Here is a 16,756-nt window from a genome sequence, read left to right as displayed (position 1 = left end):
ACTGGGGGAGCCTTGGCACAGCGCACACGTGAAGCTCAGAGAATAACCTGTGGAACTCAAGTATCTTCTACCATGTGGGTCCTGGGGATGGAACTTAGCATGGCAGGCTTGGCAGCAGATGCCTTTTATCTCCTGATGCATTTCACCAGCCAATTTAAAATAAATAAATAATTTAATGAAAGAAACACAAAACCTTTACATTAAAAAAAAAACAAAGATAAAAACATAAACAGAAAAAAACCAAACTAATGGAGAAACTAACACACCCAAGGATAAGAAGTCTTCATTATCTATGTCAATAAAATTCCCAACAAAACGCTGGGGGATTTTTTCAAAAGGAAACTGCCAAACTGTAAAATTGCTGTGGGAATGCAAAGGAGCAAAGCTGCCAAGGCAATGTCACAGAAGAACAAGCAGGAGAGCGCAGGCAGTCACAGGCAGTCACAGGCAGTCACAGGCAGTCTCAGGCAGTCACAGGCAGCCACAGGCAGTCACAGGCAGTCACAGGCAGCCACAGGCAGTCACAGGCAGTCACAGGCAGTCACAGGCAGTCACAGGCAGTCACAGGCAGCCACAGGCAGTCACAGGCAGTCACAGGCAGCCACAGGCAGTCACAGGCAGTCACAGGCCTCTCACATAGCTGAGGAATACCATGGTGTTAGTGAAGGAGAAAGTAGGGGCAGGAGATAGTCGGTGGTTCCCTCAAAGATCCAAGAGAAAGCAAATCTGCGCACTGCATGGAAGGGCTCCTTCAGACAATCACAGATCTACTGGTAATGACAAACAGCAAACCCGCCAGAAGACAACAATAGTCCTGCGCTGGTACAAGAAATCACACACCATAAAAGGAAGGCAGGGAGGTAGAATTGGTTACAGCCTAAAATACCTTTGTGCACAAACAGGAACAAATACCTTTGTGCACAAACAGGAACATAACAAACATTAGGAAAATTAAGATGGTATGAGCCAGTATGGGAGTGTACATCTGCACTTCCAAACACTTAGGACGAACATTTGCATTCAGGAACTTAAGACCAATCTGGGCAACATGATAAGCAGTATATTAAAATAAACTAAATAAATAAATAAAGTGAGCCATGGTGAAGGACGAGGTATCTGTGGCACATGCATCTGACAAAGGATCCTGAACACACAAATCTGTTTTGATGGGTATATAGCCCAGAGATGGAACACATGCTTAGCATGCGTAAGGCCTAAGCTCTTCCCAGCTTCTCAGGAAAAACAGTAACAACAAATAAAAACCACCACAAAAGAAATTCCAAGTGTCAAATACAATATTAAAAGATGCATCCTGACGTTAAACTAAAAATGTAAACTAACACTGGCACAGCCCTATCTTGTCACAAGGATGAACAATGAAAACAAAATTGGCAATACCCATGTCTAGAGAGGCTACTGACCAGACTGACTCCCAACAGAGCGGATGAAGTGTGAAGTGCTAGAGCTACACTGGGAAGAGGCCTGGTGTGGACGAAGCAGCCTCTGGAATCTGCCTACTAGGTATGTGTGCCTCAAAGCACAGGCACCAAAGTGTTATGATCAACATCACCCTTCAGTGCTGAAACTCAGCAGAGTACCATCCACAGGAGCGCACACACACACTGAGCAAAGGAGCCCAAACCCAGGAGTGCACACCAACAGTGGTCACCCTCCTCAGGACAGATGTTGTGGGGGAAGTGGTCCCAAAGAGGCTTCTGTGGGCTGCTAATCCAGCAGCACTGGCATGAATGTGCTTGCTCAATGCCTAAGATCTGTGTGCTTTGCTGCACACTCAACTTCAGCAAAGTGAACTCAGCTCTACCACCACCCTCTCGGTGGAAATCCCTCCCCACAGAGCCCCTGGGAAGCTCCCAAACCACTTCCACCAGTGTCTTAGACAATGAGCTGGCAGCAGGGGTTCCAGTTTCTTTCTTTCTCTTTCCCTTTCCCCTTTAAAGGAAATAGTTTGTTTCCAATTGCATGTGGAGATCAAAGAAACACTATGTGGATCATGTTCATCAGGCTTGGCAGGAGGCAAGTGCCTTAACCTGCTGAGAGGCCTTCCTGGCCCAGGATTCTAGTTTCTAACCCACCTACCTCCTACTACATGCTGAGAGCCTTCCTACTTGGTCTGTGTATCCCAAGGCCTGGCATGAAACCTACTGGGTAACTCATTAATCCTGAGTCTCCACAGAGTCCACAAGACCCATATTTTCCCTATCTACAGCCTCCCAAGTATTTTAAACACTCCCTAACACGTAAACCCAGGGAGGAAAAATTAAGCAGAAATTCCATTCTAATATTGACTTAGATTTTTATGAAGAAAAAAAAAAGAAAAAAGAAAGACGAGCAAAGGGGGTGAGAGAAATGGATCAGCCATTAAGAACACTTGTGTTCTCCTAAGTTCAGGTCCCAGCGCACACATCATGCAGCTCATAACCTTCTGTAACTCCACTCCAGGGGATCAAATGCCTCTGACCTGTGGCCTCCACAGGTACCTACTCAGGTACACATTTATTCACATGCAGACATGCACACCTACTTGTGATAATTTAAAATTATCAAACTAAATCTAAAAAAGAAAACAGCATGAAAGTAGGTACATAAATATAAAATGTACTTTACTAAACATATGCAATCTATTCCTAATCTCCAACCAAATACTAAAAAAAACGAGAGGGGAAATCGGTCAATAGTCACGAGTCTGTCCACACAGTAGTCACAAGTAATCCTGGAATTGCAACAATCTCAGGAAAGCCATGCGAAGACTACGTTCCCTTAGCACTAGAAAGAAGGAAAGTCTCACTAAAGGTAGAAAATGTATTCCTGGGATCTGGACTCCAACAGAATGCGGCTCAAATCCCAGCAGCCTAGCCTGCCTTCTTTTATATTATAATGACATCACCATTCAGTTCCCAGGACTGTGTTTGTCGACGTGCTTAACCAGACAACAGTTGATTAATTACATAAAGCCAAGCATCTCATCTAACATGAAACATGTTGATGAGTTGTTTTCTCACTCAACATAAGCATACTGAATCAACTTATATCCTACACACTATGCTACTGGAAGTGATTACTGATGACCACAGTCTAGGTCCCTTTCATCAGACAGCTTACCACTGGGAAGCACATTATTTATATCATAATGGATGGCTTTCCCCTAAGAGGAGACAATGTGGAAACCACCTGCCTGTCGCATCCAGCAGAGGGAAGAGCTCTCCAAACACAGCCTATACTTGAGAGCTGGCCTTGCTTGCACTGCATTCCAGATTTGCCCTAGAAATGCTTACAAGTTCTGATGTATGTCTCACTCTAATCCAGTTAAGACTAATCGCAAAGAGTAGAACTTGGGTGTTCTTTCTCAATAGGTGGTGTTTCATAATTATTATTATTTTTCAATGCTAAGGACTAAATCTAGGACCTCCACATACCAGACACATGTTTGATCACTGAGTATCTCTTGCTGAACATTTTGTTAATGTGTCTCTGACACTTTTATTATACTAAGAACTTTGCTCTTTAACCAATAAATACTTCCTACTTCTTTAATTGATGTTTTACTCTATGTATTTAAGATAACTTTGTATTTATGGAAACTGCTGGAAAGAAGTTATCTTTAGACTTTGCTTTAAATCTGTGCCTCATTTCTGCTCACTAAAGCAAAGTTGAACAGCAAGCCCTGCCCTACAGTACATGTGCTGTCCAGTGTCTTCAAATTCTTCTAGCTCATTGATCCAAGTTGGAAGTAATTCCTAACCCAATGGGCTTTTAAAACACAATGTGCCATTCCCCTGTACCCCAACAAATCTGGGCCACTTTCCCCATAAGCCATCAGATCCCTTGTTTTCTTTCGTACAGCAAACACCAAGCCATAGAGCATCATTTACACTGGCTCCCAGAAACAAGAGTCTATTGGTGTAAGTGAAGAGAACCAAGCCAGTACATGCTGTTGGTGTTCAGAGGGACCTCAGCTGGGAGGAGCTGAGATCAGGAATGACTAAGACTCAGGCCTAGTCCTGAGAGAGCTCACAGAGAAAGCAAGGCCACATGGTAATACATGGAGACCTGCATTAGACAGTACAAGGTGACAATAACAGACTACAGGGTGCCTGTAGGAGATAGGGCAGAATGACAGAGTGACAATCCCAGTCTATAGTGACTTGTAGGAGACAGGAAGTACTGAGACGGGTATCTGTTGTGCTATCTCTTAAGAATGCTGCAACTGGGCAGAGACAAGAAGCAGAAGGGAGGGAGTACCTCAGGCAGAAGCAGAAAGTATGAAGCAGGGCACTGAGGCCACAATGTATAAGGAAAAGAGAACTGGCCATTGCTACATGGACATTATTCATAAAACAGAGTCTGGGTGTTCATTGCTTAGAAGTTTCCTCCAAGAAAAAAGGCTCCTGGTATATAGCACTGTGCCCTCGGTGGAGGGGGGTGAGGAGGGCCATCAGAGCTGACCAGCGATCAGGGACAATGTTCATGAAGTAGCAATTCTGGGAACCAATCCCTACTTCATTATCTAAAGTGTGGACCCAAGCAGGCTGTAGTACACACAGCGGAAATGAAACCCATTTCCTTATTTATAGGAAAGTAAATGATTCATAGGGAGAAAGCCCATGAAGATATTATTGCTATACATTAGTTACTATACATTATCATTAATGAGTAAGTATATGAACAACTTTTAATTAAGAAAATGTTTTCTCTAAGTTAAAATGCAGGACACCAAACCATAGACTGAGCCTATGAGTTTTTGTTGCTGATACTAGTGTTTAATTTCTACAGTGCTGAACACAGAACCCAGGCCCCACATATGCTAAGCATGTGCTCTACCTCTGAGGAAGACCCCAGCAGCACTAGTCTATTTCGTTCTAACATTTCAAGCCCATCAAAAGTCTGTAAGGAAAATGAAAAAAAGCATAGTGGGTATGAAAGTATAATGACGCCTAAAGCCTTGCTGCGTATTTTAAAACAAGAGCAGCTTGTTTAAACAGTATGTTCAGGGTTAGAGATGGCTCAGTGGTCAAGTGCGTTGTCAACACACCCCTGGCCCTGTGCTCTCTTCAGGTTTCTCTTAGTTTCATTATTTTACCTCTCTATTATACTGTGCTGGTTAAACAGTCACTCTGTGTTGCTTGTCTACATCAAAGGGACACATTGAAAAATAAAGTCACAGGCTGTCCTCTAAACTAGGCTGGCAACAGAACTTCCCACCACAATGGAAATGTACCCACCTGAGCTACTCATTACAGTAGTGGCTGACTCCCATGTGGCTGCTGAGTGACTGAATGTGGCTAGTAAGGCTGGGGATCTCAATTTTCCATCTTAGGTTATTTTAATTGGCTTTAATTAATAACTAACACACTGGGCAGCACAGGGCCAGACTGCAAAGCCGACTTCTGACAGCCAAAAGGAGTGAACTTGCTTAAGCGAGCACTAACTGCCGTGAGGGCCTGGGACCAGGAGCTGGTAGGCTGCTTAGTAAGGCTCGGACGCAGGGCCTGAGCAACTGCAAGATAACTATGAAATACATGAGGCAAGCTCCACCCACCAGCCTCAGAAACACTGTCCCTGCAATGATATCCTTGGAGAGCGCTCTCCCTTACCCAAGCTCCACTCTTCACTTGAATGCCACCTGCTCAGCAAGCCCCAGCACCCTAGCTAACCACCACCAAAAGCCATCCCATCCTCCCTGAGACTCTGCTTCCCTCTCCTCTGCACCTACAGTCTGGCAGCGAGCACATCACCACTCTGCAGACACACTCAGACTACACAGGCGGAATGAGGTCTTATGGGTGGTCAAAAGGGTCCTGCCCACTGTAGAGCTGGGTCCTCAGGTGAACATTCTCTCTGGAAATGTATGATGGCTGAATCCAGATCTTTGCTTGGCAAACACCGAGTTCTTCTCTACTGCAAGCAAAGAATGAACAGAAAGACGGCTTCTTGGTCTAGTAGAAGGCACCCAGCTAGTCGACACTGCTCAACAACCATGCCGTACCAACAACACACAAGTGAGGACCTGGAAAACCCAGAGGCTTTCTTGTTAAAATATGCATAGCAGTAAGAGGTAGAAGGAACCCATTGTGGGGGTAGGGGGCAGGGTCTCCAGACCTGCAGAAAGGCAGGGGTTATAAGTGGAGATGTGATTCAAGAAAGCTCTTAGTACTGAGTGACTCTGAAACCAGGTGGGCCAAATCTCTACTTCACACACAACAAAACCATGTGTACAAAGCAACTTCTCCATATATCACAGGAAGGGATGGCATGGGCAGACAGCCTCTGCTACTAAAGAAGAGTCTGTCATCAGCTACCTAGAGGGCTTCACTATGTCTCTTCGGCCCTTACTCCAGGCAAGTCCACTGCAGCTCAGGAGAGTGGTCACCCTAGCCATTCACCACGGCATCTATCCCCCCTGCAGGCCCCATGCTGTCTGTCCATGAAGGGTTATAACCAGGGAGATAAACTGCTGAGTGTTGCCACAGGGAATACCCAAGGAACTAAACACAGAGCCCACCAGGACAGCAGACGCACTAGCACAGAGCAGCTTGTGGTGACGTGCACGCCCCCAGCACCCTCCATGGGATATGAGCTACCTGGGGCATACAGATGGCCTCCAAAGCTGGGCAGAACATGCTGTCTGGACTAAGCATTTGTATACGTGACTCTGGGATGTGGCCTCTCAAGAGAAGCAAAGGAACAGTGTCACTGAGTAAGTCCTCTTCTCTGTAAGCTGGTCTTAGGGAGGGGTCCCTGTATAGGCTCTCACCTATCGGGGAATGCGAAGGGAACATCAAATGTAGGCAACCAGCCGTGAGTAAGGGTGGGGTCCCTGGAGAGAAATGAGGAAGTAGCACCTCATACCCACATGATGATGGTCCATGTTCCTCTGAGCATTTCCTTTCAGCATTCACTTCCCCTCTTGCCATAGTAACCTGGACCTCTCTGGAGGACAGAGCTTGCTTATGCCTACCAAAGTTCAGAGTACACGGAGCACTCATGGGCCATATACCTCCTAAGTACTTCAGTCACTAGTGGGCTCTTGAAAAGGGGCATCTGCATGGCCTACATTCAGGCCTTTTCAGAGTCCTCGCCTCCCACTAGACAGGAACCACGTACCATCCTCTAGCCCAGACCAACCTCCCCCTGAAAGACAGGTGCTACTCATAAATGGAATCTTCTTAAACCATGGGAAGGTTTCTTTTATCAAGGCCAAGTGTGTGCCTATTAGAACAAGGAACTTGAGATGGCATCCTGCCTTCCTCATCCCCAACATTTAAGGGTGTGTGTGTGTGTGTGTGTGTGTGTGTTTCAAGGGCACTTTGCCTCTTTTCCTCAACCTTCCCTGCTAGCATCTCCAAACATAACTTAAATCACCAGTCAAGTGAAATGGGTTCACAGAGGAACACCTCATAGAGGAAACCAACCTTATAGTTGCCACCGTGCTCCTTCTGACCCACCTCCCTTCCATGTCCATCACCTGCAGGAGGCCCTCGGGCCTGTATCCTCAACATCTCCTTCTTACTTACTTTATTGTAATAGAAAAATGACAACACTGCCCCCCAAGTGCCGTTGTTTCAAGGGAAACAAAGCTGGGGCTCAGGCAGTTAATAGGCACACTGACTAGCTGGCTTCCCGTCACTCAGTAGGACCCAGCAGTGTTTCCTTCTTTGCCCAAAGATCCACTTGTCAGGATAACCTCAGTCCCACCCCTTTCCTCAAACACAATACTCCACCCTTGTGGCTAAAGCCTGAACATTTGTGTTCTCCGCCCCCAAATTTACATGCTGAAATTCTAATCCCCAAGTTGACAGTGCTGAGTGGCAGATATAGGAAATATTGCAGGCCAAGGCATCGTGACTGAGACTGGCAGCCACATAAAAGAGGCCCCAAAGAGTTGCCCTTTAGCATGTGAAGACACAGCAAAAGAGGAGTACTGAGGCTGGAGATGCGGCTCGGTGGTTAAGAGTGCTCTGAATATGAGTGGCGCTATCCAATGGGCTCACCTGTCTCTCTTTCCTGATGTCAAATGCAATGTGACCAACTGCCACATGCTCCTGTCACCATTGCTTCCCTGCCATGGTGGACTGTGTGTATAAGATAAACCCTCCTTCCTTCCTTCGGTTGCTCTTTGCCACAGCAACAATATAATACACCATCCACCAAAACAACCTTGGTGTGTCCGCGGATGCCAAATCTGCTGGCACCTCTAATTTGAACCTCCCAGTCTCTGGAACCCTGCTTCCTACTTGACCAAAACCAAAACAAAACAAGAGTGATACAAGCCGGGAGGAGGGCAGGCACTGTTGAGGGGACAGAACAAAAGGAGTTCTCAGCATTGCTGCCCGGAATATAAAAAGTGAAGCCCCTTTGCAAGACAGGCCATATCAATCAGTATCGCAATTGTATTCCGGAATGTACCCATAAGAAATGAAAACCCTACACCCACATGGATCTTTTCGACAGCAGCTGTTCATAGAGACCAAAACTTGGAAGCCACTTAGATGCCCTCTGATGAGCAAACAGATAAACTGTCACATCCATACAGAGAAATATCACTCAGGTTTTAAACGTGAGCTATGCCCTCTAAGACAACAGGCTCGAAGAACAGACGGACTCCCAGAGACTGCGCGCCTGCACGGGTCTGTACCAGATGGAGTTGTAAGAACTGAAAGAAATGGACACATGCCCCGAGCCCTAACCCAGAAGCTCTCTCCAGTTGACAACCATTTGCAAATGAAAATGTAGTTTTCTCCCAGTCTCACTGGGGAACAAACTCCTCTTAAGGGCAGGCTGCGTGTCCAGTACTAAATGTCACCAGGCCACAAACTCAACAGCTTGGAGGCTCCTTGTCCATGTCAGGTTTCTTTTTCCTTTTATTTTATTTATATACCTTTTTCCTCTCTTTTTACCCTATAGGTCCCTGCATACATATGATGGCACCCCGTATATAATTCCTATGGGATTCCTGAGTCTATGAGTACATGGCTCTGCATCTGTAACTGTTTCATGTCCCTTTTCTCGGGCTCTTTTCCTTCTTTTTGTTTTGTCGTAGTCCAATCTATTAGCTTTTGTCTTAAGTTGTTATGTCTTTTTTCTTGTCCTCATCCCACAGCAGAAGATTTAACACAGTGACCTGTACAGCATCTGCCCATCTTGAAATGTTCTCCTTCTCTTCTGCTTGGCTCTTGGAGCTCAACGTGCTGGTTACGTGAGATGACTCTTTTCATTCTCACAGAGCCCTAAGTAGGTTCACCTCAGCTTATTTTAGTGTCTGCACTAAGCCTGAGTGCCTGCCTTCCCCAAGAATTCGGGCCAGCATACTATGACACAGCTAAGTCAAGAAACAATTGCCCAGCCCTCCTTCCCAGGCTTCTCAGCAATGCACAAGCATGTGCCCACACCAGCGCAGCTCCAGTTCACAGCACGTGTTCTGGTGCACCTAGAAAGCTCAGTTAAAGACATAGGACAACAGCAAACAGATTTTGTAAGAAAGTCATAATTATAAATCAAATACTACCTCTCATTTCTCTAGTGCTAATTCTAAAATAGTCACAACAGTAGAAAATAAGTCAACAACATAAAACTGAATCAATATTCATATGCTGGCCACACACACCTATTCCACATCCAGGTATATCCCCTCCCATTCCACCCAACAACACTTCAGTGTGAACTTGTTCCTCTATTGCAGATCATAAACTTTAGGTCAGAGACTCAAGCCCTGCATCATCTTTGAGTCCCCTGGCAAGTTAATCAACCTCTGTCATGTTTCCACAAATAGAAGTAAAATTACTCCAGCATGTTGCTGAATCAGTAACTTCCCCATGCAAGACACAAAAAACACTCTAGGTATTTAAAACAGAAATGGATTTAACACAGGGATAAGATGATTTCAAGATCATAGGAAGAAGTTGATTCTGAATGATCCCTTGATCCCTAGGAATGGGTTACTGAGCAACACGAAACTATATACCTGAGGTGCAAACGGCAGCTGTTCCTGGACGTGCTGAACTCAAGAAATCAACACCGTTGCCTTTGGGAGGGAGCACAGGGCTTTCCTGCATAGCAACTGCTCTCAGCATCCAAGACGCTGAAAACAGATACTGTCACCACTACAGGAAAGCCTCCAACCTCTCTAACATCAGTAGGTACCAGAGAGCAGCAAAAAAAAAAAAAACAAAAAACCCAGAAAACTGGCTTGCATCTCATTTCTGCCTCAAACCTCCCACTGTGGGAGAACTGGATGGTCTTAATTCATGTCCAAAACTCTAGCAGCAAGAGACTAGGAATAGACTTCTGCTCTACAGCTAACAAAGTCCAGGAGAGCAGCTAAAAGGAAAGCAGGCAGCCCAGAGCCCACTCATGCCACCTCTATTACTGTGCAGCCTGAGAGAGGAAGCCATGCAAAACAAAGAGCAGCACCAGGCACACAAAAGTGCACCCACACCCTGGCAAATGAATTCGCCTCCTCTTCTTTGCTGACTATGTCCACAAATTTCCTATATATCATACTCAATGATCACCAGCCAATGGATCAAAAATCCCAAAAGCCTAGCTCTGTACAGGAACTAAAGATATGGTTAGACACATTCATATCATATCAAAGTATCTCTCTTAAGATTCACTTTTAAACTGATGGTTGCAAACATCTTTACACAGAGGACGATTTTTAAAAATAACAATGAAATCTCATATGAAACCTCAACAAAAGGAGAAAAGCAAGCCAAAACCAGCATATGTATCGAGCTCACTCTGCCTTGAGAGTTAACTTCTGTTTCTTCACTTAACACTTGCGTTATTAGCTCTTCACTTGAGTGGTTTTTGTATTTGTTTTGTAGTGCTAGGGATGGAAACCAGGGCCTCACACACACCAGGCAAATGTTCTAACACTGAGTTATGGCTCTGTCCCTCTTTACTAGAGAAGCAATTAGTCCCAGGTCACCCAAGTACACACTAGAAACTGCAGAGGTTAAATGGTTTTCTCAAGGTCACACAGCACAAAATGACAGAGCTAGTGAGGCCCCCCAGCCCAATTCTCAAACCACCATGGTCCTCGAACTCTGTCCTTGAATTACTAGTAGAAGCAGCGCTAGACATAGACTGTGTCCCTAAAGGGCTCTCTGCCAGGTTAGGAAGCAGACTAGAAAAATCCATCATTCCAGACCTTTAAGCACAGCCAGGTGCATCCCCAATCCCCAAAGGCTGTGTCAACCCCCATAATAATTAGCAGGAAAAGCTAATTATTACTTCCTAGACCCATGTGGATTAACAGATTAAACCTTTGACTTCATGGAAACCAACCCCATAGCCTGAGGAAAACAGCCACACCACGAGCATGCTACTGAATTCCCTGACCACTGGACTCAGAGGATCCCTTAACACAGCTCTCTTCCATGTAAGATGAGGAATTTGCTCAAATTATACTAGTAAATGACCTTTGAGGAAGCTATTCGGTACCAAAGTTGTCACCTGTTAAGACCAGTGCATCAGAAAGCCTTCATCCATCTCCATCCCAGAACATGTGGCAATGTCCAGAGATACACTGGTCCTCATAGTTACAGGATGGTACCGACATCTAGTGGGCAGGGGTCAGGAATGTTGCAATACACTGGACAGCTGCCCACAAGTACGCATCTCAAACATTAACAGTGTGTGATGCAGAAACTCTGCTTTAAGTTACTGGGCAATGGGTTCAACTGAAGAACAGTACTGAGTCAAAAGCTCACAAAAGCATTTAAGGAACAAAATATGTTCTGTTCAAACCAGACAAAGCTACTACTTAAGTAATCCCAGGAAGCCAGGTACTTAGCTATTTGATCTTACTTGAGGCATTTTTTTCCCATTAAAGCTATACAAGGTCACACAGTTATTAAGAGGGCTGACAATAAACCTAGCTCACCTGAGCCCTGACCCAGTGTTCCCAACGGCAGGGCCCACCCTCCCATGATCTCCACCATATCTAGGAGAGCAGGAACCAGTCCAGGGCTCAGTGTAATCTGATGCATGGGTGTGTGTTACAACAAGTAAAGGTAACACAAATAGCAGCTACACCTCCAGTTTCCGTGGGGCAACACTAGACTCTGCACTGCTGTAGCACGTGACTCAGTTGTTTTTAAATCCCCCTGCTTCCAGAGTTTCATTGTGGCTCCTTGTAACAACAGGTAGTCATAGATCAGGAATAGCCATGATCACCCAAACTGCTGATATGTAAAGTCATCTGTGCTGATTTTATGTCAACCTGACACAAGCTACCTGTGAGGAGGGAACCTCAATCAAGAAAATGTCTCCACAATATCCAGCTGTAATTGATTAATCAATTCTTATTTAGTAATTAATGGAGGGAGGGCCCAGCCCATTGTGGTGGTGCTATCCCCAGGCTGGTGGTTCTGAGAAAGAAAGAAAGCTGAGGAAGACACCATAAGCAGCATCCCTGCATGGCCTCTATCTCAGATCCTACCCTGTTTGAGTTCCTGTCCTGACTTCCTTCAGTGAGGAACAGTGCCATGGAAGTATAAGTCAGGTAAACCCTTCCCTCCCCAAGTTGCTATTGGTCACAGTGTTTTATCACAGTGATAGTAACCCTAACGAAGACATCATCCACATGTCGGGACATCTGTACTAAACCTCAAATGTATTAACCCACCTAATTGCACAGCACACAGGAGCACACAGGAGCTCTTCACTCCAATTCTGGGGAAAATAAGCAGAGACAGCAAACACCGTGATGACGGGGACAACAGAGGTTAGTGAAGCAAAGCCAACAACACACCAGGCACCCATGGCCCTCCTCGGCACTCTGCCAGAGATTCAGAAACCTCAGAGAAAGTGAGTGAAGCTCAAGGTCACATAGCTAGGATGTGACCGACCAGTGAACCAAGCTGTTCCCACTGTGCTACTTCCCAGGCACCTCTATGTCAAAAAGGAGTTTCCAGGTTTGCTAAGAATCCCTGTCTCCTAGGTGACTATGAAAACCTGTGTCCTAGGCAAGCTCTTCCCCTCTGAGATTGATCTGAGGAGCCATATGTAAGGCACTCTGGCATTCATCAACATGGAAAACTGCAAACACTCATCTAAATAACAGGATCCAGCCAGCTACACTGATGAGACCCCAGCACTGCTGCATGGAAGGACTCAGAAAGATTCTAACACACAAGGGCTCCAGACAGCAATCACTGAAGAACAAGTTCTGTGCCCAGGATTCCACTGGAGGTGCAGGGTACCTTCAGCAGGCACATCAAGAACAAAGATGTCCCCAGAAAACTGCATGCCATGTGAAGACCAGCTCACCAGGACTGGCCTTAGGCAGACTGGGAATACTCCACATTTGCCTGATGAAGCGACTGGGGAACCCTAAGATACTACATGGCCCCAGACCCAGATGTCTCTGATTAACTCTAGACAGTACATCATACCAAATATTGCAAAGTCAACACTGACTTGCCAGAAACATGTGCCATATGTTTTTATTTACCAAGTTATAGCCCAGAAGCCTCCAAAGAACAAATACAGGGCAGATTACAATTCTAAATATATAATCCATGGACCAGCACCCTTGTTAAAGAACCTCAGTTTCTGTGACTGACTGGTGGGGGTACACCAACCCCATATTATAAATTCACCCTCCATGGTGACCTAAGATCATGTCTATCACCCTGTGACTTCTTTATGACCTGCCTAGAACAGAGCCTTAGACAGACTCTTGCTGAACAGAAGCATAAAATCACAAACGAGGAAGAAATGGAAGCAATACTTCTCACAGTGCACTAAGGGACACACAGGAAGCCCAGAAGGCTTGTTGGGGACCTGGGTGACAAGGCATCACAGGAAGGGTACACATGTCAGGATCAACACAGTAAGAAACTGTGTGACTGCAGGGCAGCCAAGGAACATGCCCTCAACAGGAAGGCCGGGGCCAGAACACATGAAAAGGCCCAGACAGGTACACTGGCGGCATGACTGAAGCATTTGGAGATGCCAGCCCCAGTGTCGGTCAATACATACAGTGTTAAAGACGGAGTTGCTGATACTGGTGCCAATCTCAACAGGACCCTTTTGCCTGCCCTAAGAAACCATTAGTTTCTTAGTGAATTAGTGTAACTAGTGAATGACAAAGTAAGGGCACTAAGGGCCTGTGGGTGACCCCACCCTCACAAGGCAGGAGACCAACAAGCAACGAAGACTATTCACGTGAGTCAAGGACACAGAAGGGGAGATGGCAGTGAGAAGCCAAACAGCTGAGTCAGCAGCAGACCTGGCCACACACTCATCCTCGGTACTGAGGCACCTGGAAAAGGCACAGTTGTCTGTAGGTCACAGCTCTCATTAACAATGCACAGGAGAAACATACAGTTACACAAGGAGACACAAGGGCTCCAAATAGCAAAGGTGTTACCTTGTAAAGAAGTGACTGAATGGTTGCAATAGTTTCAATTTCCTCCCCTCCTCAGTCTCAGCAACACAATCCTGCTGGTGTAAGTCACTGGTTTCCTTGATAGAGCTCAGGGTGACGTCAGTAAACTGTGGGTCATCATCGTTCTCCAGGGTCACAATGGCGCTGGAACTGCTCGTGACCATGAGGTCCAAGATGTCCTCACTGCTGACCGACAGTGTAGTTGATAGCTCTGTGCCAAGACTAGACACACTGCAGACAGAGACATTGTCACTTCGGTTCAAGGCTTTGGAGGTGGGGCTGTAAAGTTTCACTGAGTCATAGCCTGTCCTGGGAAATGTGGAAGACTTCCGCACAACCTGCTCCCGTTCGCTGAAGGTGGGAGCTGAGGGTGTAGAGGATGGCAAGGGGCAGGAGCTCTGGAAGGCCCGCTCTGGGATGATCTCTGACTCAGACTGCTTTCTCTTCACATGGACCACACTGCAGGGAACAGGCTCTGGGTTGCCAATCTCCAGGGTAGGAATGCCCGAGTCCACTGACTGAAGGCTGTGTCGGTCTTCCAAAGCACCGTGTTTTAGTGTAGGTCCATAGTCAGGCACTGAAAGGGATCTGGGCGCCGTCTTGATACTAAGGTGTTGCAGGTCCTGAAGGGAATCTCCTGGCCGACCATCTAGAATGCTCATCAATGCTACACCATTCATAGAGGTGGAATGGTTTCCATCAGTCATCTTGGTCCAAGAAGAAACTAGAGAAATGCAGATATGGAAATTTAAAAAGTATATATAAATCCAAAGATGCCATTCCTCAGACATCTTTGAACACAGAGCTCCAAAGTCTAGATAGTCCTGTTTTAATGGGTGCCTTTGAAAGAAAAAGATGGATGTGGTGGCACACACTAGTAAAACCAGTACTGGGTGATGGAAGCAAGAAGCTTGTGAATCTGAGACCAGCCCTCATGATACCCATGTCAAAAAGAATTTTTTCTTAAAAAAAAAAAAAAAAAAAAAAAAAAAAAAAAAAAAAGTCCTATACACTCAAGTTCTAGTTGAAGCTCTGAGGAAAAAAACTTGAACACACTCTCATGACATAAACTAGCAGGACAATAACCCACACAGAGGTCATCTAGAGAAAACAATCCATTTCAGCATCAGCTTGCCCACCCCAGTCACATCTCTGGCATCCAGAATGGAGGTAAAACCTCTGTGCCAGGCGGGAAAGACATTTTCTTGTGGGAATAGGCTACACTCTGGATCTTGTATGCCCATAGGTTGAAGATTTTATCCCAAGGCTGCCGTGCAACTAGAAGTGGAGCCTTTAGGAGGCTGGATAAAGTTAGATTATCCTGTTTCCTGGGTGCCATGAGCCAATCAAGATTCTTCTGTCACCTGCTCCTATCATGACATTCTGTACTCCCCTGGGCCAAAGCAGCAAGGCCACAATACCATGGATTGAAGAACTCTCTCAAACCATGGACTGAAATAAGCTTTGCATTTCTACAAGTGGCTTGTCTCAGGCCTTCGGTAACAGTGGTACAAAGACAACACAGGGGGCAAACTATGAATAGAATACTTCTGACCTAAAGATTGAACTGAGAATACTGCTTAGGAGTGCTACTTGGCTAGAATGAGCAAAGCCATGGGGTTTAATCCTAGTCACTGTGAAACAGCATTAAAACCAAGTTAACTCCATTAGGACAGAAAAACGGCAAAGTGAGTTATACACTTACAAACATGCCATCTGCAGTAAGACTGCCCAGGCAAACTGGCCACTCCTTTCCACAGCATTACCATGCTCACTCAAGCCCAAGACAGGGCACGCTTCTCCTTCACAACAGAATAGTCCAAGATCAGACTTAGCTAGAGAGGTAGGATTTGGGGTTAGAGGGAAGGCCATACCTAGTTTTAAATGGCTTGGAACAGGCTCCTTAAATGCAGGGTAGGAGGTTAGTTCAGTGAAGATATGTTAATAATAGAAAAGCAAAAGCCAGGACTTGAGGGAAGACTCTAAAGCTCTGGCCACACACACCTCAAAGGCCATGCCCACAATTCTCTGGCAGAGGCAGAAGAACATTCCAGTCTGAAGAACGTGGCTCCTAGCACAGTCATCCTCACCTGTGAAAAGTAACCTCTTGTTTTCTCTTAAAACATCAAAACTAGAGCTGGGTAAACCCTAACCTGACCACAGAGTAGAATCTAAGGACCAGACTCCAGCCACTTCCAGACTGTAACCCCAGCTCCACTACAGACAACCTTGGGGAAATTAAGTACCAAAGAAAGCAATGAACGGGCACCCGGCCCCAGAGGAGCAGCTGCTTTCATCAGACAAGAAGTGGCTGAAGACTCCAAGGCACAGCAGACACAG

General features: G+C 45.8%; 1 protein-coding gene across 3 annotated transcripts in view; it reads right to left on the bottom strand.

Moving 5' to 3' along the window:
• The window catches only part of TBC1D14 (TBC1 domain family member 14), an 88,534-nt gene that overhangs the window by 63,096 nt on the left and 8,682 nt on the right, over positions 1 to 16,756 (bottom strand). For all 3 annotated transcript variants that reach the window (XM_080928613.1, XM_080928614.1, XM_080928615.1), the window contains exon 2: positions 14,399 to 15,140. In XM_080928613.1, the coding sequence (XP_080784739.1) occupies positions 14,399 to 15,123 (725 nt within the window). In that variant the 5' untranslated portion in view covers positions 15,124 to 15,140. The remainder of the gene's footprint in view (positions 1 to 14,398; positions 15,141 to 16,756) is intronic.

The sequence above is a fragment of the Micromys minutus genome, assembly GCF_963924665.1.
Source record: "Micromys minutus genome assembly, chromosome: 1".
NCBI lineage: Eukaryota > Metazoa > Chordata > Mammalia > Rodentia > Muridae > Micromys > Micromys minutus.
This window is presented reverse-complemented; position numbering and strand designations above follow the sequence as displayed.